The 26,130-nt window shown below is 38.7% G+C and overlaps 1 protein-coding gene across 1 annotated transcript in view; it reads right to left on the bottom strand.

Moving 5' to 3' along the window:
- Nucleotides 1-26,130, bottom strand: part of large1 (LARGE xylosyl- and glucuronyltransferase 1) — a 117,357-nt gene that overhangs the window by 4,132 nt on the left and 87,095 nt on the right. The window contains exons 7-14 of the mRNA XM_041780816.1: nucleotides 25,751-25,855; nucleotides 21,881-21,993; nucleotides 16,900-17,025; nucleotides 14,505-14,660; nucleotides 6,705-6,868; nucleotides 3,042-3,320; nucleotides 2,780-2,926; nucleotides 308-503 (exon numbers count right to left, since the gene is read on the bottom strand). Of these exons, the coding sequence (XP_041636750.1) occupies nucleotides 308-503; nucleotides 2,780-2,926; nucleotides 3,042-3,320; nucleotides 6,705-6,868; nucleotides 14,505-14,660; nucleotides 16,900-17,025; nucleotides 21,881-21,993; nucleotides 25,751-25,855 (1,286 nt within the window). The remainder of the gene's footprint in view (nucleotides 1-307; nucleotides 504-2,779; nucleotides 2,927-3,041; nucleotides 3,321-6,704; nucleotides 6,869-14,504; nucleotides 14,661-16,899; nucleotides 17,026-21,880; nucleotides 21,994-25,750; nucleotides 25,856-26,130) is intronic.

Genomic DNA, 26,130 nt, shown 5'->3' with positions numbered 1-26,130 from the left:
ATAATCAGTGTTATGGAGAGGAAGAAGTTTTTGCACCTGTGCTGTGTCTGCCTCAACACTTTTTTTTTTATCATAGGCGACAACAAGTGTGTTGATTGGTCAGTTGAGAGCTCTTCAGAAGAAAAGCCCTGGAAAAATCGACTGTGGTCTGAAAAAATAAATGCTGCAATTTTGAGAGGCAGAATGATGTTGTTTGTGCAAAGGTTTGTATTGACAGACACCAGGTTAGAGAATCAGGAGTGAATTCACTGCACCAAAAGATTTTTTAAAAAGTCTTTTTGAGGGCAGAAAGAAAGAGTGTTGTTACCTGTGCGTCCAGCTCCATGATGTGAGCCACCTTGTTCCAGCCGAAGCCCACAAAGCGGCGGTCGTACTCGGGACTGTCCCTCCTCACCATCACGTAGGGCTCAAAGTCGGCCTCCCACTGCACCCTGTATGGCGTGGTCGCTGTCCGCCACTTGGCGAAGTTAGTAGGTGCGTGGCCTTTAGTCCACACGTGGTACCTAAAGGAATGGAAAAGAAACATTTTGTTACATCTATTAAGAGCAAACTCTCCTTCTACATCCAGAGGAACTCTGATGTATAGTTTGTAGAATGTTTGAGGACATTTTGAACTCTAGCCTACGTCTGTATCTCTGCAGCTTCCTTTAAAGCCCAGACTTTCTTTATAAAATGTTGTTTACTTCTCCCCGTGTCCAAATCAGTCCTGATGGGAAAAAGTTGTGTTGTCTCTTTTTCTTCCTGGGCCATCATAACACTTTTTCTGCACCAACCGCCGAGATAAAAGCGGTTTTTACTGACTCAAAATTGTAGGAGGGCGAGGAGAATGAGTGTGACCGAAGACAGCGTGACCACACACACAGACACGGTGCAGAAAATAAAAACACCTTTACTGAGAGCGGAGAGAAACATCACAGCGCTGGGTTCCTGCCTCCAGTCCTCTCAGAGTGTGGGTGGGAGAGACAGCTTGTCTTCAGCTTATTTGGGTATTAATAACAGCACAAAACAATGCTTTATCTTTCAGTTTCTTAATAAAATATAAATTAATAAAGATGTTTCTTGTTATTTCAATATGGTCTCTTCCATCCTTGTCCTTTTCAGATTCCCTGTGCTTTAAATCATCTAATGTAAGATTTTATCCAGGAATTGGTTTTATTTTTCTTGCATACTTTGTGTTTTAAAATGGGTTTATTGGTTTGAATCAGCCACCTTGGGGTGCAGCGTTAGTGCTGTTGCCTCACAGCAAAAAGGTCTGGGAGGTCCCGGAAGTCTGGAGCTGATCCAATCTGTCATTTGGCAATAGGTGAGGTTACATTCTTCACTGGTCACCGGTCAATCAAGGGGCTGACAAATACCCCATTACCACCAAACCAGTTCCAGGATGGAGCCAACACCATTTAAGTTCAGTCAAGTCTCTGAAGTAGAAAATGTATCAACCAGATTTGAATTTATTCACCCAAGAACATCACCACTTTCAATACATTAAACAAGTAATTTTTTTAATCGCTACATTTAATTTCAGTACTAATTTTGATCAAATCTGGCTTTAATTGTTGCCTTCAGAGTAGTCCTAGGCATCGTGGTGGCGTCCCCACAGAATGATGCTGCCACCACTTTGCTTCACAGAGCGTATAGCTTGACCATGGAGTCTCCCGCATGTCTTTTGGTGAACTCTAGTTGAGATTTAATGAGTTTTCTTCAGCAGTGACTTTCTCTTTGACACTCTCCCATAAAGCTTTGACTGGTTAAGAACCTGGGAAACAGTTGTCATATGCAAAGGTTCCCATCTTAGCTGCTGAAGCTCGTAAGTCCTTCTGAGTAGTCGTAAGTGTCTTGGTGTCTCTCTCACTAGTCTCCTTTTTGCGCGGTCACTCAGTTTGTGAGGACGGCCTGATCTAGGCAGATTTACACATGCGTCATATTCCCTCCATTTCTTGATGATGGATTTAACTGAACTCTGGGGGATATGCAGTGCCTTGGAATTTTTGGTATCCATCCCCTGACTTAAAATTTTCACTGACCTTTTCTTTGAGTTGCTTGTACTGTTTTTTTGCCCTCATGGTGTAATGGTAGCCATGGATACTGATTACCAGGGATTCCAACTTACAGAAAAAGGTGCCTTTATACTACAATCACTTAAGACACTTTGACTGCAGACAGGTGATCCCTGTACCACTTATTGTGAAGCTACTAGCTCTATTTGGCTGGACCTGTCTTAAATTATTTATGCATAACTTACATATTATTTTTTATTTTACATTATTCTGTAGAAATCTGTTTTCTATTTAATATTAAAGAGGTTTTTTGCCACACTTGTACCATTTTTCTGTTCCAGTTATTTGGCTATGGAAAAAAAAGAAGTGGTGCTAAGTTAACGCAATGGTTCTGAACCAGCCCTAGAACTGGTTTAATGGAAAATAGTGACTGGGAATGCACACATTCACACCTGCACCACCATGCAACTCTGCTATGGAAAAATCAGTAAAAAGTCCTTAAACTTTTCCAGAGTTTTTATGATGCAGAGCAGCCTTCCCTGTGGTTTCTTTTTACATCACCATAACTGTCTATCTTTTTAATTGCTTATTATCTTTTGTTTGCATTCTTTTTTTAACATTTATGATTCACCCCCTCAGAACAAGCTGAGGTATTTCCTTTCTGTGCTCTAGAGGATTTAGTCAAGATCCAGGTTAATGAATGAATTCACACAAAGATGGAGAAAATGAAGGAGCTGCTTTGGCAAATCTGTTGGCTAAAGAAAAATAACAGAGAGGTGTATTACCTGAAGGTGAAGAGCGTCCCCATGTCCAGCTGAGACAGCAGCTCAGCTTTGGATTTTGGGTAAGAGAGACGATAACGCAGCGTCTCGAAGGCAGGAACAACTAGAGCTTTCTTTGTGTTGGCCATGTCCAGCTGCACCACCGACTTCCTACAAACACAACACAACAGACGTTATTTTACATACTTGGAGATATCAGGGATCAATGATCTTCAGAAAGTAAAAAAAAAAAAATCTGTCATCTGAGTGGTCAAGGTCGTCTTACCGGAGGTACTCATAGAGGCCATACATGGGCAGGAAGTCGATGTCGGACAGGAACATATATGGCGTGTTGACCTGCCTCATGGCCACGTTCCTCAGCAGGTTGACAGGGTAGAACTGCCCCTCTTTGTAGACGATGTGATAGCCAACGTTCCCACGGCTCATCAGCACCTCGGAGCCCTGAGCGTAACGCAGGAACTGCTGAGCCTCGGCATCAGAGAGGTACAGGGCCAGGCTGATGGGCCCCTCCCAGTGTTTACAGATGGCCTCTAACATCTGGAGCCTGCAGGGGCCAAAAAAGCACTTTTTAATTTTTTTGATTTTGAAGCTTTTTAATTATTAGACAGAATCTAAGTATAAATACATTTACATTACAAAGAGCTGTTGGCTTTCATTGCTTTTGCACAGATATTTCAAATGAGTAGGTTGATCTTTAAAATGATGTAAGTCTGATTCAATCCGCTGATATTTGTTTTATCTTTGTTACATAAAGAAGCAGATTTACTGAGCAGGAAGCTCTTCTTTGAAGACTCCTGCTTTGAAAATGTTCACTCTGAATTCAAACGTCTGCTGATCAGTGGGAGATTTCATCCTTTAAATTTGATTGTTGTCTCTTTTTGTCCTTCCTCTCTCCTCGTTCCTTGGCTTCCTTCTCCCCCTGTTACTCCACAGTTGTTGTATACTCCATGTGACGGTGCAGTTGTGTTTTTGTTCTGCATGTCTGACACTGTTTCAGATCTGCAATATGCCCGTATTCCCCCCGCAGAGCCACCATGGGCCTCATTAAAACAAGACAAAGTCTGCAGCCAGCTTGCAGCCCCTCGAGGTAGCAGCATTTATAACGCTCACTACATAATAATAATATAGTGCTGAGTAGAAGATACAACATACTGACAATATTAAAACAAAGTGTTGTTGTCCTAAGGGTGGCGAAACGTACCGTTGGGTCACTTAAACAAAAGGTTTATTATCCAGAGAGCTAAAACGTGCTCAGCAGATTAAAGAACAACAGTTTATGAGACAAAAATAAAAATCAGAGGGAGGTCTGGAGTTAGTGGCGGCTTTAAGGACGTCTGTAAAGGAGAATGAAAATCCTCAGAGGAACACGTGCCAAATTAGTTTATTAAAAATACTGAACCATTTTTAGCAGCAACATTCTCTACTGTTAACATGAATGTCAAATTATTCTTAAAAATGTCTGGCATTTTTTCTTATTTGTCAATTTTATACAGTAGCCCTGATGATACACAGCTAAATCAATAAACTGAATTTAAAAAAAAATCATGGAACTAAAAAACTTTCACTAAGATAGAAATAACCAAAAATAGTGTGACGTACAAAAAAATCAAAATAAATTAAAATGTTGTGAAAACATCTTTTAAAAAGGACAATCATTTTATGAAACACAAAAATACTGAGGGAATGCAAAAATATATTTTACATTTGTGAGTGTGTTCATTAAACACAAATACATTAAAAGCAACAGTTAAAGAAAAATAAAGCCATTTCAAATCAAATGACCCTTTTAAGAAACACATGAAAAGTTGATTAATGAAATATTAACACTCTAAATCATAGAGCACTTTCTAACACTATGAGAAACACAAAAACATTTATATAATGTAAAAAAAGAAAAACATGTCAAACTTTTCATGGACAGCACAATTATTTCACTAAACATAAAAAGATGATTTGCTAAATTGTTTTAGAAAGCTTGAAGTACATTAAGGAAAAGTTATTTCTTACAACACAAAAAACAATAATTAAATTTCAACTTTTTATACAGTTTTGAGAAAAGCAAATACATTTCAAAATGCAGAAAAATGTTCATAAGATACATAAGAATTTTATTCAAAGGTAAAAGGATAATAAAAAGCCTGAAACATTTAATGGAACAAAAATTATTTCAGGAAACACAGAATATGTATTGAAGCAAAAATATTTTTATATAATATAATAAATATTTTCCTGAAACACAAGATGGTTTTTAAGACAAATCATTTCATGAAACACACACATGAAATATTTTTTGCGAAACACAAAATTATTTCATGAAAAAAATATGAGAAAATTATTTTGTGAAGCACAAAAATATTTCATGAATCAAAAAATGACATTTTTTTTTGTGAAAACCAAAAATTATTAAATTAAACACAAAATCATTTTGTGAAAAACAAAATTACTTTATTAAATAAAAATATTTAAGCACAAAATATTTTATGAGGCAAAAACATATTTCAAGATAATCAATGCCAACAAAATACTTTATGAAACACAAAAAGGTATTTAATTTCATCTAAAAATGCCAAAATGTATTTAAAAACAAACATTCTGAAACATGAAAACATTACAAAAAAACACAAAACCTTTTTTAAAAAAAAAACTTCTCTATAAACATTTCTTGAAAATAAAAGAAATTAAAGGTGCAGTGTGTAAAATTGGGACTATCAACATCTAACAGTCAGTTCTGGAGTGTGATGCTCATTTCTCTGGTGATAACTGTGGGAACCAGTGAAGTTTAAAAATCAATACATGCTTAACTGTTATTTGGTTCCTTCTATGGTGCCATAGAAACAGGCAAAACGCAAAAATCCAAGATGGCAGCGTCTTTATAGGGGACCCTCCCTATGTATGAATACAAGGCTTATTCTGAGTTAATTTAAAACATAAATTTAAAAAATGTGTTTTCAGATGTCAACACTAATTTAGATCAGTCTACTTATAAATGTTATGTTTCATTTTAACCAAGCTTGTTTTGCTAAATGCTAATAGGCTAAATATTACACACTGCACCTTTAAAAGAAACTCAAAACATTGTTTTTTTATTTTATTAATCCTTTTACATTTCATGGAATGTTTCTGGGAATTGATTTTATGTTTTAAGTAATATATTGGTGTTCAATAAATGTTTTTGCCTTTGACCTTCACGGCCACTGTAGTTTAAACCTTTGATTTCAAACAAACAAAGGAAACAGTGTCACCATTCCTGACAACTTTCATCCCTTTCCCCTTTCTCTCTCCACCACTGTTTCTTCTTCTTCTTTTTTACACATTATGTTAAATAACAGCAGACAGAGTTTAATGATCCCAAAGAGCAAAACTGATCTGTGGTAAGAACACAGAATAATCTCTAGTGGCATAACAAACACAACAAGATCAGAAAACAGAGACGGCTGAGAGAATTACAATGAAATTACCCTGAGAAGAAGACAAATTTAGGGGTTAGATCTGAATGTTTTTGTTTAACTGCTGCAGCAGAAATGTTCCTGTAGTGTTAATGAATGTTCATCTTTGTTCAGACTTCAATTACTGCAGAGACTCCACGCTGATTTAACCTGATGGTTTTATTTTCTGCCCTCCTCTTGAACTTAAAGAGAGCGCAGAAAAGAACATAAAGCACAGACTCAGCTTTACTTTTGTTAATAATATGATGCATCTATTCCTGTATCTTAGGGTGATATCCTTAGAGAGACAACAACATATCTTCTGCTTTGCATCTGTTGTTATAGACTTCTCTCTCAAAACCCAGCACAGAAATTGTGGAGCATGCTCGGACTGCTAGAGATGTGTCTTTCGTGATCAAGCAGGTTCAAAGATGTGAAATTATTTGTGCAGGAACACCGCTATTTGAAACTTCTGCAGAACTACTACTGGTCTGAAAGATTACCTGTCCATGGAGAGCTGGGCCACCAGCGTGACATCCGTGTTATCGGAGGACGGTTCGTATTCGTAGTGCAGGAAGTACAGGTGTGTTCTGTGAACGGTGAATCGCTCCCGACGGAACTCGTAGCACGGATCATCTTCGTCCAGCTCGGACAAGGTTTTCTGGAGCTGCAGGACAAGAGGAGAGAGAGACACTGACAGTTAGACATTTTTGGGCAAAAGATTGTTCCCCACTGATGCTGCTGCACCACGACATCCAGGACCTTAAGAGGAGAAGGAATTATGGATTCAGGCTTCTCCACTTGTATTTTTGGGAAACAGTAGAAACAAAAATGATGTTTCTCTCTTCCTGACTCTCTGATTGGCTGTTCTGTACAGAGAGCGGCCTGCAGAGGCCCGTTGGGCCTTGAGCAGTCCAGTCCGCACCCTGCTGCAGGATCCGGTCCCTTCGTGGCTTCATTAGACTAATCATCACTTTAATGGGATTTAAATCGCTGCTCAAACTCTGAAAAATTGAGTGAGCAAACTATTTCCTGAGTAAAGGACACATTAGGACTGAGTGTTGGCAGAAAAAAAGCACTCTGGCACACATTGATGGAAAATTATAATGAGATTAACTGACCACAGAGCTGACACTTAAATTATTCTATGGCCCCACAGAGGAAGGAAGGAAGGAAGGAGCCGTTAAAAAAGGCCTGACCACGGCGACCTTCAGCTGGATACAAACAGAGGCGTTCACTGCAGAAAGAATACGACACAAACAGAGAAAATATGTGGAACATCAGACTCGAAAGTGAGTAAAAAGGCTTCTGCAAGCTTCAAAGAAACCACAACAAATACCAGAGCCAAGCAGCTCTACAGTTTTATGATTTTTTTTTTTATTCAGTAGTTTAATTGCACTCAGCTTAATTAATTCAATCTAAGAGGATGTGTGCTGTTTTTGTTTTTGTTTGATGGTTTCTTCAGTCTCCAAAAGGCAGAGTTTCATGGACAGGTATGACCAGGTCCGTTCACAGTTTTATTAGGCACCGGCACCGGCCTTGGAACGAGGACCCTATTGTATCTGTAGGCGTTATTTTTAACTGCTAATTTGGGGGCTTTAACATGCTCAAAAATCTCACCAAACTTTCCTGAAAATTGTCCCCCAGAGGAAGTTTTTGTATTCTGGTGGAACCATTAAGTCCATTGCACAGGGGCCCTGCGGTAGCCCCAGATGTGACATAGGGGACTGGGTAAAGCTACAAGCATGAAAATCAGTACACATATGTATCATGCTGAGATGAAAAAAAGTTTCTTGGGACCATCCTCTAAAATGTACAGGAAGCACATTATAAACAATTTTTGTCAAATTTCTGCATTTTCACTGAATGGACAGGTTGCATATTTTAGCGAACTCGTCCAAAGGATTTTATCTGATTGACTCCAGAATTTTGATGGTCATTCTAGAAAAGGTGAAGATCAAAAGTTGTAAAAAATATTTTTGCCTTGGGGTGGAGCTGTGACCGGGAACCAAAGTTGGGGGATTTTTTCACTACTTTTTTTGCTGTATTTTCTGCACAATCATTCAATTTCACTTTTTAGTGTTTACTACAATCCTCACCAAACTTAGCAGAGATGATCACACATTGGTCCTGAATACATTCGAGCATCAAAATCATTCTTCTGAACAAAGCACCCCTGATGGCAAACACATTTTCTTTGGGTGATTTTTGTTTTTACTTTCCCTTTAAATCTTTCATAATGCAGCGCCTTACCGCCATTACACCAAGACTTATGATCTTTCATCTGCATATGCACCACAACTCCACCTACAAAAAAGCCTCTTTGACAAAATCCCAACAAGAAGTCCACCAGCTTCACCTCAATTTCGATAAAAGGCTTTTTCGGATGATGTTAAATGACTTTAGCCTGTTTTAACTTCTATATACATTGTTTCTCAAAGTGATACAGTTTCTCAAACTGTATCACACTGAGCATGCCCACATGCAAACATCTCATCAAATCTCCCCCGACTGGCAACAAGAAATGACGACTTGGCTATTTCTTTACTCTTCCTACTGTGTTGAACCTATCAGCCTCATATTTTGAAAAGCTGCAAAATCTGTACACAACACTGACATGTTTCATCAAAGGACATCTCTCTGGCAATGGCTACCATTTTGATATCTCGCCAATTTGGCAGGAAGTCTCCATAACTCTCATATTTAACATCTGATTTGCTTTAGATTTCAGATGTATGATCAAGGTCTGTTCCTCTACACATTAAAATGTGAATTTTATACTTTTGCTGGAAGAAGCCAGCAGCACCTCTAACATAAAATGCCTCATACTCTTTGAATTTTACATGATAAATATTAGTACTGCCCTTCTAGTAGCTCATGTACAAACTAAAATGTACTTATATTTGATTTCATCACAGTCTGTGGAGGATTTCTATGGTTTTTCTGCTGTGCTGCATCACACTGCATGGGTTGCCGACACCAATCACTTGCTACACAGCTGTGACATACACCGTGGTGCCAGGGCCCTACACTACTTGCAGCCATAGTTTTTTTGTTTTTGATTCCATTCGATTGTAAAGTGTCGATGTACAATTTTAAACACAAATGCTATCATTCAATACATTGTAGCAGAGTTAGCTTAGGCTACTTTATATCTGCAGTACCTTGGTAGGTCACAGTTAGCTACTTCAGCTCATTAACTCCGCCCTTAAACACGATCCTCCCACCTCGATGGAAATAAGGCTTCAAGGACCCGCTGACAGAGGCTCCAAGGTTATTAATGCCTTTATTGACAGAGATGGGACAGTGTTAAGAATTTGAAACAGGGGTTCGAGATTGGGAAAGGGGCCACAGGCTAGACTTGAACACAAGCTACAAGCTTACATGGGGCACGACCTAAGTGCTAGGCCATCTGAACCACAGCTGCTTAAAAGCCCGATCCATAAAAATCCTAGCAGCAGCTAGTGAGGGGGATTTCATCTGTTTCAGTGAGTCGGCTCATTGTCTCATCTCAGAGTAAGAGTTGAGATTTTGGGCTTCTGAATAGGAGGTACTGGTTTAAAGATAAAATGACAAGAACAAAAAGATCTGAGTGCACTGCACAGGGAGCCTTGGATTGTATAAATGTAACACCAATCAGGTGTGCCCAGGTGCTCCCTAGGTAGCTAGGTGAGTAACACAGAGCATGGCTGAAGCATCTTACAGTTCTCCATCTCAGGAATCAAGAAATGCGGACTTAATAGACAGGAAAGAAAACTTTCCAAATGTCTGTCAATGTGTACGCTTAATAGAAAAGTGATATAGTACAACGGCAGCACATAAATCTGAGACGGTGAGATGGCAGAAGTTAAGTAGGTCAAATGCTAACACTAGCAAGCTGCAAAGAAACAGGAAATTAGACGGTTCAGTATGTTGTTTCTTTTAGGAAAATTCAGAAACAACTATTTGACAAATAACAACTAATGATCTCACTGTCCCCTTTTTTCCTCAATTTTTTAAGAAAAATGATCAGGATTTCATAATCAGTCTGCATTTTATAGAATCAAATTCAGCCAGAGTTAAATCTAATCCAATCAAGTCAGGTCAAATCAAATCAAGGCAAATCAAAGTCAAGTCATCAAATCAAGTCCAATTCAGGTCAGTCTAGTCCAGTCTAGTTCAGTCCAGTCCAGTCCAGTCCAGTCCAGTCCAGTCCAATCCAATCCAATCCAATCCAATCCATTCCATTCCATTCCATTCTTTTCCAATCCAATTCAATCAAATCAAATCAAGTTAGGCAGGAAAATCAATCCCTATTAAATCAAGTCAAGAAAATCTAATCCAGTTCAGTTCAGTCCAAACTAATCAAACCAAGTCAAGAAAATAAAGTCCAATCCAATCCAACCCAATCAAATATAGTCCAGGCCAATCCAGTCCAATTGTAGTCTGTGAATCCAGAATCATATCAAAATATCAAAGGGGGAATTACCCCCCTACGAAATTGGGAAAGCTGCGCAGGTTTACCCACAATTACATGTCAGTTTAAGTCATTTTGCACAAAAACAGAGGGGAATATCTCCTTATCATGCGGAAATGGAAAGGAAAATGATATGTTGTGTTTTGGCCAACTATGTTTGTTCCATTATTTCATGTCTGAATTTAACTTAAAGGAAAAACAGGCTTTCAGACAGGATCCTGATCCTCTTATAAATTTGACTGAACTGATTTTTGGCCTGACTGGACTCTGAACCACACAAAACACAACTATGAAAATCCTCATGGATCCCAGGATGTCTGAGACGATGGGGGAAGCTTTTGTGTCACAGATTTGATTGACTAAATGATTGACATTTCCTTCCTCAGAAAACATGGAGGATTTAACGCCGGATTGGACAAAAAGAATCAACATAACCATGTCTATATTTTCAAGTAAAAACATCCATAGAAACTGCAGACATATTCAGTATTTACAGGACACGATAAGGATCAAAATTTTAAACAAAACACGCTTTTTATTATTATATTAGAACAATGCATGGATAAGGACCAAAAATAAAATAATTTTAGTTATAGTTAAAATGACGTCTAAATAATGATGAAAAGATGTGCAAGAATCCTGTCATCCACAGGAAAAATCATCAGAAGATTTTAGCAAAAATATGTGCAGGAAAATGACTATTAGGACTGAGAAAGCTGCTGTGCCCAAGAGAAGAAACTTTTCTATTTTCGTCCCAAAGTTAAAAAGGATGAGGAGATTAAATAGACTAAAACATTTTTCTTAATTAGTGACAAGATTAGCCTCAAGCTGCCTCAATCGTCTGATGGAAATCTTTTTTAAGGAGGAAAATAGAACAAAAATATTCAATTTTTTCTGGGATGTTCCTTAGTCTGAGTTAAATGTACAATTTATTTCCTCTGCTGCATTGAGAGCATTAACAGATCACTGTCTGCCTCATGATACAACTCTGACAAGGCTCTAACTGAATGTAGTAGCTTTGAAAATTTCACTTTTACTCTGACCTTAGGCTATTTTTTATCTATGTTGGAAATAAAAGAGAAATTCAGCTCCTAGAATAATTTTATAACCAAAGATCAGTCAAAGCTAAAGATACAATAAGTAGAATTTCTGCACTAGAATATCTATTTCAATTTACAAGATGACCATTCCTATGTTATACTTTTTTTTAATAAATGATGTCTTACACAATCTTAAATATTTCCTGAAGGTTCAAGGACTGACACACGTGTTATTTGTATAATTGTAGCAGGACATGTCTTCCAATGGAAGCTGCCATACGTTAAGAGTTCAATCGCCCAAACTGACCTCAGTATCAAGGTTAAACCATTTCTAGCTCATTCAGACCAGCGCCACCTAGCTCCGCCCACCTCCTTTTCTATACTACTTCTTGTTTTGAACTGAGGACACATTTCAATAAAAACAGCACATCACAGGGCGTATTTACTTCACAGAAAACCAAAATTTTATTTTCATTCCTAAAATTCTTATCAACAGTGGAGGTGGGCAGCACTAGTCTGTACTTATCCTGTTGTGTTGTTGTTTTGGTTGAGAGCCCCCTGGTGGCGAAATTTTACACACTGTGCCTTTAAGTACTTTAAATCAAATCTTGTTGAGTTAAAAGTTTCTAGTAATGTGCAGAGCTAAAATAAATGAATTAAAATCTAGAAATAAACATTGAAAACTTTTTAAAAATGTCTTGTTTTGTCACCAAGATTAACCCTTCGTGGGGTATGGAACCATATATGGTCACTTCAGCCAACTTCCTTCATAGCCTCCCCCCTCCCATCTGTGATACAGTAGAACTGAAATAATTTTTCTCAGCCAATCAGTGGAGTCACACCATCCAACCAATCAGCAGTGGCCAAGAGCATCTCGAACTTCCTGTTTCCTCCAGAACTCGAAAAATGCAGTTTTGAGTCTCCTTTGAGTCACCATAACCAACCATGATAAGTTGATGAAACTCACATATTATAAAGCAGTGCTAAATGTCATCATAGATTTTGTTCGCATAGGATTTCAAGCAGCTGCTGAAATTTTAGAGTGATAAATGGAGGAACTGTATTCTGACATACGTTTGTTTAGGGGTGTAAAATGGTGACTGTATTAAGACATATGGCCAACTCATTTAACAAGCCATACTAAGGGTATTTTCTGGACAAATTACTCATTAATATGTAGGATAACAGTACTCTGTAGTGTATACAGATGTGGCTACAGGTTTGTAAAAACTGAAGAGTGATCAGTAGTAAATTTGACAATTTTAAAGAAATTTTCTTGTGGTTTATATCAGTTTTTATTTTTACTGTCAGCCTTAATTCTGCTCAAATTAATTCAGACATTTAACATTTGTGATGTTTCTTACTTTCTGGTGGAATTATAAAGAAAAAGAATTAGTAAAAATAGTGAAATATATGTGATTTTATTCAGTTTTACTACATTTTTATGAAACTTAAATAGTATAAATCTGTTCTTATTTTTTATTAGCCTCATCACTTTTAAAATGCACTTAGTTATTCAATATTTGTGTTTATTTTAGGTGTCCTGTTGGAATTATAAGATAAAACTGGTGGTATCTCCATTACAGAACCTAAAGACAACCTCACCATGTCTCGCAAAATGAAGTGTGTGAAATTTGTGTTTATTTTCCATAATTAACATCTTAATATATACTTCATGGATTTTTCCCCATAAACAGACAAGGAACCATAGATGATCACTTTGTTTTTTCCCCATAATAATGTTAATATATAGAAAAGTGCCAAAAAAAAAAAAAAAAAAAGTATTGGGATGTCGATCAATAGTATTAGAACTTAAGTTTTGATTTTCCAAGTATTTCAACGAGTGCCCTATAAAGGGCTAGCAGTGATCTGATTGACCAAGAAAAAAAGATAAATCAGGATTTAGGCCAAGTCCACATGTAGGCAGGTATTTTAGAAAATGGCAGTGCACCTACTCTGTTTTCCCAAAGTCATCCCAAAGTTTTAAAGTTGTCCCACCAACCCAAACCGGGTTTGGTCCAAAATACGCTGACGTTGGTGGTGGGCTTTATGCCTTTGGAGTGTTGTATGAGGCAGCAGTGACCTCTCTGGTCCTTTTAGGGGTCTCTGTTCGCGAACATAACGAGAGACCAGGTTGTCCCCATCACATAAACGCCGTAAACGTTGTTTCTAAAAATATTCATCCTGGAAGACACAAGATCCAACAGAAGGGGCAATTTTTGAGACCTACACCGTTTGTGTATTTATATGAAAGGCCAAAATGCACAGAAAGGTCTGCATTTTTCATGAAAGACCCTATTATCAGTGGAAATGTTGCTGCAGACTCTTTGATGCTAAATACTCCACACTTATATAGTGTCCTCACAGCACGCAAATATCAGACATCACAATGCATCACATCGCCTCATGCTGCATTGAATCACATAGCATTACAGGCATGCTGTCCACACCGCATCTATTAAATATTTTATTCTCTGCCCTGTAAAAATAAAGTACATTGTGTTTTTCAAACACAAGATATTAATATTATTAATGCACAACTATCTCCATGTTTTAAAGCATGATTAAAAAAAACTGAGTGAGGAAAAGTGTAGAAAATCTTCCTTTCTGACACTGGTGCCTTGTCATCACCCACTTTCCTTGTTCTTGTCCATCTCACAGCAAACGTCACAGAAGAGAGCAGATAGAGAGCTGCAGGACAGCAATGTTAAGCTGCACTGTTAGGAAGGCAATAACTTTGTTTAGTTCACTATTTAACTGCGCTGTTGATGAATAAACAGTAGACATGCTGAGTCTGTGACACCTACGTTCTCACTGTTGTGGTCGGCCTCGCTCGGACATCCAAACAACTCTCGTCTCAGCAGGTTTCCATCGTACTCCAGAAAGGTTAAATAAAGATTCCTGAAAAATTCCACGTGTTTGTTCTTCACTCTGAGCTTCTTTGGAGAGTTCCAGTGAATCACCTGAGGGGAACAGAGAGAAGAACAAATTACCATGCTGTTGTTATCACGCTCTGATTGTTCTGCGGTAATGTATGGATGTGACTCTTTGCATTTCACTAAAGCATAACCATGTTGACTGTGTTTGCATGGACTTCAGTATACCAGTTTCTGTCAGTTTTTTTGAGCATCCTGGTTTCTGTTTGTGCTGGTACAGTTTCAGCAGCCCTGAAACTGTCTACAGACTACCTGCACAGGCACGACTTTGTTTAAACTGTTCATTTAACTTCAGATACTCTGAAATATGTTGGATGTGTGGCAGAGCGACAGCTGGTCCCCTTCTGCCCTGAGAGAGTGAGTGACAATCAAGGCTGCTGTGTCTGCGGATCAGTGTGTGAGAGCTGACAACAGTTTTGTGCCTAAATGCACTCATAGTTAAACGGAGAACTAAACAGTTTAATTTCTCAGCCATTAATGTTTACCGTGACAGAGAATGACCGCTCACACTAGGAGTTACCAAGAGTTCAGAGCTCTGTGAGCTGTAGATGGATAGATGGCACTCCAGACGACATTACAGGCTTGAATGAAGAAACAATAACTCTTCCAGTGTACTTTTTTAAAGCTTGATCTTTCAAGGCCAACTTTGAGCAATACACATAATGCTTTTATTCTGAAGGTGTTTTGTGGATGGGGGTCTGGTGGTCATATCCCTCTGTTCACAGAACTACATAAAATGCACAATCCAACTGAAAATCGGTGCGACTTCCAAGCGAGACATGGAACTTTAAAGTCGTGGCTGAATCAGATCAAATTTGCCCAAATTTGCTTTCATGTGTGAAAAGATTTGTTCAGCTTCACCAAAAAAATTTTGGTTGAAGACCCTGCAAAGTGACAAAAATCTGTATTTTAGGTTTGTTGTATGGCTATGACACACCAGGCCAAATTACATTCTTGAACAACTATAGTTGACCTTCAGCAGGTAGGATGTTTGTTCCTGCTGCATCTGGTTCAAGTAAAAACTAGACAGGTACTCTGGCAATTAGCCTGCCCCCTTGACCTTATGTTGACCAGATGAAAGTCCTCTTTATGATGCTTAAAATGATCTGTAGGCCAATGTGGCTAATGAATTTGGGAAATTTACCTCACGATGAACACAAAAACAGTGTTTAACTGGCTGTTAACTTTCATTGAAGGCAGTGACATCAGCTAACAACAGACTGCATCGTTGAAGCATTAGGGGGGCGGGGTAAATCGCCATTGACGGCCGGTGACATGATGGGTCACTATATTTGCCCTGCCCAAATAAACCAAGCCAGGAAAGAGGTGATAAACTTTCTAACGGTATAAATCCAAAATTCAGTCACAAATAGACCCCAAGGTATAAGAGCAGCCAAGAAGCGTCCCTATATGGAGGTTCACACTCTCCGTACTCTCGCCGCATCTTCATCCTCAAACATCAGACATTAATTCAGATTCCACAGACCCATTTTTGAAACATTTTGTTCAAATGTTTCCCACAGCAGAAATGAGCACTCGTAAATTTTCATCTTTTTTCTGTTAATAATGTTTTTAAAGCTTCCATTAAATCTTGAAAGTGGGACACATTCAACAAATTCAGCTTTTAATGGCTCTTGTTACAAAAAAGCCTTCATGTAGTCTCTTAATGCAGAAAAAAGGACAAAATTAGGACAAAAGCCTCAGATTTGATTATTTCTGTGGCTTCTATTCTTTCTGATGTTATGGCTTATCATCTAATTTGGTTGTTTAAAAGCAGGGAAAATAAAGTAAAAATTGATGTAATCCTTACATAATCCACTAAACAACACAACAAAAGGCAGAAAATAATCACCAAGCTGCTTCTTAAATCAGCTTCAAACGCCTTAAATAAATCGACTGCTTTGTCTTGTGTTATTGTTGTGAATAATAATTTATTTATCCTTCCATGAATGTGTCTATAATCATAATTTTACTCCAAGATTTGGCTTTTCCTTGACTCTTATTGTGAGTCACCTCTCTTGGATCATCTATTCTAGAAACTAAGTTGTTATTTTTTAAATTTCAATCAATGTAAAGGCACCCTGATGATAACTAGGCATGGCAGTGATGGAAAATAGTGATTGAGAGTATAAAAAAGTGCTAAAACTTTCAGAGGAAAATACAGGTATTTAGTCAACCAAACATGTGTAATTGTTCGTGTTGTGAAAGTTGATGAATGGCCCGGTGTGAGTGTGAAGTGGCAGATTGTGAGCGCAGCAGGTCTCACCTTCAGGTCCGACACGTCTTTGTAGCACTTCTCAGAGCGCGTGTGGTCCGACAGCTGGACGTTCCAGAAACACGGCAGCTGGTGGACCAGGAACGGGTTCTGTTTGATCACGGCGTTGAAGATGTCCTGCAGAAAAACACACAGTGAGCCGTATGCTTTACCTTCTGTTTCATCATCTGCAGACCTGAACGGAGGAGTCTGATGTGACCCTGATATCTGGTGAGTCAGTGATCAAACACACCTGTAATCAATCTTTATACCTGGGTCTGAAAATAAAAAACTAGAACATCTGCCTGGTGGTTAAACTACTCTGAGAGACATACGATTGCTGAAAGGTAACAGTGCAGTGGAGGGTCAGTAAGAAGGGCTTATGATGGTGCAGGTGCATTTTTGTAATAAACTTTGGATTACAGAGCTAGTTAAGTGTATGGGGGTCAAATTGATGGATAGAATATCAATAACATAGGGATATAGTACAAAAACAAAACAAAAAAGGAAATCTAGGGTAAGATATAAAAACATAGGTTCACATATGGTTTCTTTCCACCAAATGGTCTGGTGTGGTTCAGTCCAGTTTGTCACAATAAACCCTTGTCTTGTCTGTCCAGCCTCACTCGTTGTATTGGGCAACCCATCTTTTTAGAGATCTGGATAATTTGGTTTAGCTCAGTAACAAGAGCTGGTCTTTAGGCCCCCAAACGGCACCTCATTATGTACCAACTTGGCTTTTAAAATAGAAGAAAGGGAACTGGGTCTCAAACAAGAACCGGCTCCTTTTGTTCATATAAAAGAGCCAGCATCATTACTCGGTCTCTCAAACATCTCTTCTGTTCACCTTTGTTCTTCTGTTTCCTTTGTTGGCAACTTTTGGAAAAGTGGGTTGAACGGGCAATGGCCCCATTCACAGACCGTTCATTTGAGATGCTGTCTCTTTCAGAATGGAAGTTTTGTAATTTGTCAGGACACTGGATTTTCAGTTTTAGATTTTTTTCTTTTTTAATTCAACCTTATTCATAAGCAAAGCAGAGAGAACTGAGAGAGACTCATTTTAGAAGTTCTTAGACAAACAGTGGCTCCCTTTAGCTTTGTTAGCTTTACCTAAAGCTAACATAGGCTAGCAACATAATAAACGTTCCTATATAAACCAATTTTGCTAAATTACGTTTAGCAATGTGAGCTTAGCACGTTAGCAAATGTAGCTAACGCAAACATAGCTATGTAGATAATGTAGTTGTGTAAGCTACATAGATAACATAGCTATATAGCTTATGTAGCATGCACAGCTAACATAGCTACTTAAGCTACACATACTGCATTAGAATGTTTTAATGGAGGACATCTTTTTCCTGTAAGCAGACTGTTTACTCGGTTTCATTAAATGTTTTGTAATCAGGTTTGCATGTCGGGGTTTTAACTTTTAACTTTTGGTGGTCTGTGAGAGTGGCGATGTAATGACCCAATGTCTGCAACCAGACCCTTTTCGCTTCATGAATATTCCATCATTGTCTTTGAGGATGATGCCATCCGTAAGTATCCATAAAACATTTTATTGTTGCATTTGAAGATGGTGTCATCCTTAAATGTTGATATGACATTCCATCATTGCCTTTAAATATGTCACTCTTTAATGTCTATAAAACATTCCATCCTTGCCTTTGAAGATGATGCCAACCTTAAATGTTTATAAAACATTCCATCATTTCCTTTGAAGATGATGTCATCCTTCTATGTTTAAATACCATTCAATTCTTGCCTTTGGAGACAATGTCAGCCGTTAATGTTTATAACATTCCATCCTTGCCTTTTAAAGATGATGCTGTCCTTTATGTTTATATAACATTCAATTCTTGCCTCTTAAGGTGAGGCCATCCTTTAATGTCTATAAAAGATTCCATCCTTGCCTTTGAAAATGATATCAACCTTAAATGTTTGTTAAACATTCCATCCTTGCCTCTGCATACATGCCAGTCTAGGCCCCCAGGTGTTATTCCAATCTAACCAGTACCGCACAAGGTTTATTATCTTAAAAGTATGTCAGTGTTTCCATTAAAAGCAAGTTCATGATCAAATCAGGGAGAAAAGCTGTTAAAGGAGCTCAGCTAACCTCTTCAGTACTTGACTCCTCAAGACTCCTATCTCCCTTCATCTGTCTATGTGTGTTGTAGAAGGTCTGCAGGACTGATGGATGTAGAATTTACCTGATTACCTGATGACAGTGTACAGGTCCACCCAGAGCTTGAATGGACTAACTTTCCTCCATTAACCACTGTTCTTCACTTCCTGAGCCCCAGTCTGACTGTCATGTGTCACTGGGATCACATGACCACAAATAACCTGTAGCCACTTTAGAAGACAATGCTTTAATGATGTTATAGTTCGTATAGAAGCTACTATATAGTTCAAAGTCACTGTAATCCTACAGTATACAAGGACAGAAGGGCATCTGAACAAATGGACACATTTATGGATGAAGGAATAAAATCGTCTAAATTTCTAACAGAAAAAGAAGTAGAAAAGGAAGAAATAAGAGGATGACTGTACCAGTTAGGAAAGTTTTAAATCTTTCATGCTTCCTTTTATGGCCCATGTTTCACCCTCTCTGCAGATCAAGACACATTAAAATAACCATTTCAATGCACAAAGGAAGGGCCAGCTTTTGTTACAGCTTTAGAAGCAGGATCAATGAGCACTTGAAGTCGTCTTTGAAGCCAAGAAGAAGAAATAAAACACTTGAAGATAAAAAAGCTGAAATTAAACAGTTTCTTTCAGGTCTTACTGCTGTCCTTTGAATATTTTCTAAGATATAAAATAAAAGTTTGGTTTTATGGTGGTACTTTTCCCCTCTGTCTCGAGTGTATCCATATCCTGAAGGTCATAAAAGGTTTTAATTGTGAAGCGTGCCGTGTTTTTTTATCTACCACGGCGAGGGCAGAGTGATGAAGACCTCGGTGAAGGGTCTCTCCATTATCTCAAAGCTGTGAGCTCATTTATGAGATTTTAATTAAACCTTCATTAAGTTAAGTCCCGTTAGGTGTGCAGTTTGTAAAATAAAGAGCTGAGGAAGATGTCTGAGTGTTTCACTGGCCTGCTGCTGTATGAGCGTCTCATACGGAGTGACGGCCATCTTTAAGGCAGCGTTCTTTACGTTCATGTTGAGGTTTAATGGTTCCTGTGAGGAACACAAATCTGTCAGTGAGACTCTTCTGATGATTGTGACCAAAAGAGAAGGAATTCCTTGTGTGGAAAGAAGCTACACAATATGGACAAAAGTATCTGGCCACACCTGCACCTCGCTAGCAGTCTTCATTCACACACATTTGTGATACAAAATGTTTCATTCTGAAGAGCTCAGTGACTTAAATGGATGTTACCTTTGCAATTAGACAGTTTGTGAAATTTCATCCCTGCTGGATATTCCATAGTCAACTGTCAGTCAAATTATTAGCAAGTGGAAGCATCTAGGAACAACAGCAACTCAGCCGCTAAGCAGAGAACCACGTAAAATGCCAGGTTTTATGTACATGGTCCATAGAAGTCACCAATGCTCTGCTGATTCCAGATCTGAAGAGTTCTGAACTTCCACTGGTATTAATGTAAGCACAAACACTGTGCATACTGAGCAGCTGCATACAAGCCTTGCATCACAAAGTCCAATGCCAAGCATCAGATGGAGCGTTGAAAAGCACACAGACACTGGACTGTAGAGCAGTGGAGTGATGAATCATGCTTCTTTGTTTGGCAGTTGGAGTAGCGAGTCTGATTTTGACAGGAACCCCGACTTGTAACCTGAACGTTACCTGCCTGACTGCACTGTGCCAATTGTGAAGCTTAATGGAGGAGGGATAATAATATGGGGCTGTTTTTCAGGTTTTGGGCTAGGCCTTTTATCTCCAGTGAAAGACAATCTCACTGCTAGCACACCAAGACATTTTGGATAATGGTATGCCTCCAACTTTGAGGCAACAGTTTGGGAAGGCCCTTTTGTATTGCAACACGACTGTGCCCCAGTGCACAAAGCAAGGACTATAAAGACATGGTTTAATGAGTTCAGGGTGGAAGAAGCTGACTGGCCCACACAGAGCCCTGACCTCAACCCCATCAAGCACCTTTAGGAGGAACTGGAAAGAAGCCTGTGAGCCAGGCCTTCTCGTCCAATATCAGTGCCAGACCTTGTAAATGTTCTATGGACTGAACTGCCACAAATTCCCACAAAAGCACTCAACAACCTTGTGGAAAGACTTAAAAGAAGAGTGGAGCTCAATATTAAAGTACCTGTATTTGAATAAACCTATAATGTAGCTGAGGTGTTTTGGATTTCTAATCAGGATGCCCCCTGATCTTCAAGGTATGTCCAACTGACAGCAGACTGCGGAGTAGACCCAGAACTTGCTGGAGGGGATATATATCATGTCTGGCTTGGGAATGCCTCAGGAGCTCCTTGGAGGAGCTGGGAAACGTTGCTGGGAAGAGGACCTGAATGAAGGCTGATAAATGCTCTGTGTTCGAAAGGAATATGGAGCTTTCTGTCCGCACTGCGTTATTTTCAGCCATCTCTCATTTGTTCTCTCAAAGCCTATGGATACAGACCAAACACTGCAATACCACCAGTTATCACTGAGCTATGTAGCCAAAAGTTTAAGTCAGCGCAGCAAAACACAACAAAGAATACTGTGAAGAACAGCATAATTTCACTCAAACTTTCTTGCAGCACGACTATTATTGTTATTCCACATTAGTTAGAACCGAGAATATGTTGTAAAATTTAGTCTGCCTGAGGATTTCTGAAGCCTTTACTGCAGAAAACACCATGTTTATATGGTCAGCCACATCTAAATGCAAACACCTACACAGCTCCTGCAGTGAATTCATGTTTGTTTCTTGTTTAAAAGAAGACTTATCAGAAGTAGAGTTTCCATGCTTTAGATGTAAGGATGTTTGAGGATGTTTGTGTGTGTTTATGTGTGTACTTTGTGCGTGTTACCTGGTCTGCGAGCGATGTGGACAGCATACTCATTAGTTCTCTCTCTGCAGTCAACCTCCACATCTGCTCCCATCTCAGCTTCCTGAGCCGATCCAGGAGAAGAAGAATCACTCCTGGAAAGCACAAAGAACCAGAGAGATTGGTATCATGCAGCCTGCTGAAGGTGATAAAGTCCCGTCATGAGGCTCTGAGTCCTGGCCTTGTGTTTTCTCTGATAAAGCAGGACACTTTGAACTTAAAGACAGAGCTGCAGGATGAGGAGAACACGTTAAAATCCTGTTACAAACACTAATCATTCTGCTACCTTCCTCTTACCAACATTAGAAAACTTCTCCTCGTTTTCTCGGCTAATAAAGGAAATCTTCCTGCTGCTGCCGAACAAATAAAAGCGTCTTCAGAGGGAGAAGCGCGCTGAAATTTTTTTTCTTTTTGGATGGGAACAAACAAAGCGTCTTTCACGCCCCGCTGTGCTCCATCTGTTGCCACGGACACCGCCTCAAAGCTGCAGCCGAGTCGAGGCTTTCTGTCAAACTGTTGTTCTGTGTAAAACAACAAGATGATGCGCTGTTCAGTCACAGTGAACCTCGGCAGACAGACGAGTTCGAGGTGAGTTTTAATGTTGGGTATTAGTATATCTATAAGTGCTATTTTCAACAGTAGAGACAGAACAGAAGAAGAAAAAGAGCTGCAGGATTGGGTGCAGGTAAAACATACATGCTAGGGATGTGTGGATCACCTTTTTTTGCTGCCAGTTACAATCATGTATAAGTGAAGTGTCATTTAGAAGTGTCATTTGCTTAGGCTCTCAACTGCAGGACTTGTGCAAGGAAAACATCTGGTACGACTGTCTTCCACACAGTTGTCTGTTTTCTGACTTTATAATCTCAAAAATTCAAAGTTTTGGTGCCCCATTCAAGACATTAAAAATACATTTTTTGAGTTTATGTCTCTTAAGTGAATGACTTTTTTGTATCTATCCCCCTGACTTATACTTCCCTATAACCTTTTCTCTGAGTTGCTTGGAGTGTTCTTTTGTTTTCATGATGTAATGGTAGCCATAAACACTGATTAACAGTGTGAGACTACCAGTGTTGGAGGTAACGCGTTATAAAGTAATCCATTAGAGAACTCAGATTACTTTTTTGTTGTAACGAGTAACGTAACGCATTAGTTTTACAAGTCAAGTAATCCCGTTATTAGTTAACCTGACACGCCAGATGGATTTGTTTCACACATCCATTTGGGAAAACTTCAACAGGGAATGTTTGGGATTTGAAAAAAACTTGGAGTGCGATTGGATGAACGTTCTGTTTGTCACATCTCTACGGGCCAATAAGAGCAACAAAACACGTAGCCGCTGCCAAGCTGAGCAGCTACCAAGGAATAATGTGAAACATGGTGACTATAGAGATTTCAGCACACGACTTTTGTTGTTTTTGACAAGAAACTCACTGCTGTTCTTTGTTCTTCTTTTAACAAAGAAACGTTGTCAAGTTCTGATAAAACTGGCGCTTAAGCAGCATCCATGCTAAGATCTTCCGCCATAATTGCACCGGCCTTAGCTGCTGCTTGTTTACATCACGGCTCTGCGATGCCTGAAAGTACTGGCCCTCGTCGCTGATTGGTCCTGTCACTTTCTAACCAGGCCAAAACGGTTCAGATGGGAGCTTTGCCAGATAGATTTGCCAGTGACAAACAAGGAAACAGGCATATCCATCTGCTTTGCAAGGTTAGTTATTAGTTACATTTTCATAAAAGTAATCCATTACTGGAAGAAAAATCCCAAATGCCCCCCCCCCACACCTCCCCCCATGGCTTCAAAACGAGAGTAAGAAAAAAAAGGAAACTCCTTGAAGCATCTGCTCTGTTTGTCCTTCTCTCTTCCTGTAGTCACGTTGGCACGTAGCGCCGTGCCAGCGGAAGGTAAACATTCTGTGCTATTACGCGTGTGCATTGTTAGCTTGTTGGACCAGCAAGATGATGGAGAGGACAGCATGACACTGTGGAATATCCCCATTATGATGGATTTTTGGATAAAAGGGACAAGAACAGCATCATAGTGAAAATGTAAGTTTAAAAGCTCTGTTTGCTCTCATTGAATCAGCTGTGCAGCCGTTCCAATTATGCGCTGTTATTACGCACAGCGCTTGAGTGATTCTGTCTGCCTCGGCTCAGCTTGTTGTCAGACTGAGCATGTTAAAGAGCTGTAAAGGTTTTCCTGTCTGTTAGTGGTGTTCTCAGGCTGCAGAGATACAGATTATGGGCTGTAAATGAGGCTGTACATTGACATTAGAGTCTGCACATTCAAATGCAGATGTGTGGTCTTCATCTGTAGTTTTTACAACAAACGAGTGGCTAAAGAGTTTTAATATGTAGTAAAGCAAAAGTAAAACATGTTAGCTTTAGAAGTAGGTAACGCAGGAACGCAACACGTTAACTTCTCTCAGTATGTAATGCAGTAATCTAATGAGTTAGTTTCAAAAGTAACACCACCCAACACTGGAGACTACTGGCACTAATTGGCACTTTAAAGTGGATGAATATTTATGCAGTCACTTATTTTACCATTCTTTTCTTTTGTTTAATAGACATTACTTTGTAGCAATCTGTTTTCACTTTGACATTAAAAAAGATTTTTACTAACTTTTTTTGTAAAAAAAAAAAAAGAGAAACCAAACTATTTTGACCATGATTGTTTATAAAATCAATAAAAGAGTAAAACATCAAAGAGAGTGAGTACTTTTTTATAGGCATTGTACATACAGAGGAAATAATAAGGTGTAAATGAATCCAATCATTTCTTCAATCACACCACTCAATTCCTGAAAATGTTTCCCCATAAAACTTCAAACAAGCTGAAAAATGCATCAAAGCCTGAAATAAAGCACTAAAGTGCCTCTCTGCTGCTGCTTTCCTTTATTATCTGAAGCTTTGAAGTGACGGTGGAGACTCTGAAGACAAATAAAGGAAACAATAAAAATACTCAGGCAGCCGTCAGATGGTGCATTAACATTTCCTCTGATGGTTTAAATAACTTTAAATTATCATAATAGAGAGATAAAGCTCAATCAAATCTACAGGAGACGATCAGTGACCAGAATTTTTTTGAAAATAACTTGGAATGTGTTTAAAGACAGACAGAAACCTCACAGACAGCTGTGCCGTTATATAAACAATAATACTTTTTACTTTTGATGCACAAGGAAAATGTAATTTAATAGTTTGGGTTGCAGAAAATGATGCAAAGTTGTCATTATTATTGCAATTTATTAATAAGCACTGCTCTCTGAACACAAGAGGAAGGAAGCCGCAGTAAACTGTTTATTTCCCAGAGGATTATCATAATAAATTAACACGGTATACATGAAGAAGAACTCTCTGTCCGGCTGTGTATTTGCAGGAAAAAAGTTATTATTTTTTTACATTTATGAGAAAATTTCAGGGTTTCTAAGGTCAATTTCAAACACTTCTCAAGTACAGCCAGGATGCTTTTAAAAGTTTTGTGAGTACTTTCTAGCTGTGGTAAGTTCATTTACAAATAAATATTCAGTATGCTTTATATCATCATCAAAACAGAAGCAGAAAATGACCAAAATTCTGTTGAAAAATTCACAACCAAGTTGATATAAAACATTTATTAAAACAAAAATATCAATTTCAATAAATTCTTGATAAAAAAATATGAATATGATGAGCTGTGAAATAATGACTTACACTAAAGTTCACTCAGTTACAGCATTTCCCCCCATTCTTACTTATAAACACAATAAAACTCAAGCATTTTCAAGGACTTAAACCCTCTTAGCCATATCATCACATGGCTAGTTTCAAATGTAAGCCCACCATGATAACGTGCTAACATGCTCTCACCTGTGTTGAAGCCCCTCCCCAGAGCGGGCCAGGGTCGATGGTTCTTCCACAGGTTCCCCAGGTACCAGTCGCTCTGGTTCTCTACCAGACCCAGGACCTGCTGACCTGAAACACAGAAGATAAACAACATTAGTGATTACTCATTTTTTAAACGTTATTATTGTGCTTTCATTGTGCACTTCTTGTATTTGATGTTTTATGTCTTATATCCTGTGCATTTTGACAAAACAACATTTGAACCTTTCTTTACTGTGTGATATCCAGGATATGATTGTCAGCAGCTGTTAGCTTCGGGCCCTGCTACAGCAGTCAGTAGCTCTGCTCCAAGAATCAGCATGCCATGTTTGACTGACAACTTCTTTTCTCAAAATTTTCCTATA

This window comes from Cheilinus undulatus, linkage group 23 (genome assembly GCF_018320785.1).
Source record: "Cheilinus undulatus linkage group 23, ASM1832078v1, whole genome shotgun sequence".
In the NCBI taxonomy this organism is placed as follows: Eukaryota; Metazoa; Chordata; class Actinopteri; order Labriformes; family Labridae; genus Cheilinus; species Cheilinus undulatus.
This window is presented reverse-complemented; position numbering and strand designations above follow the sequence as displayed.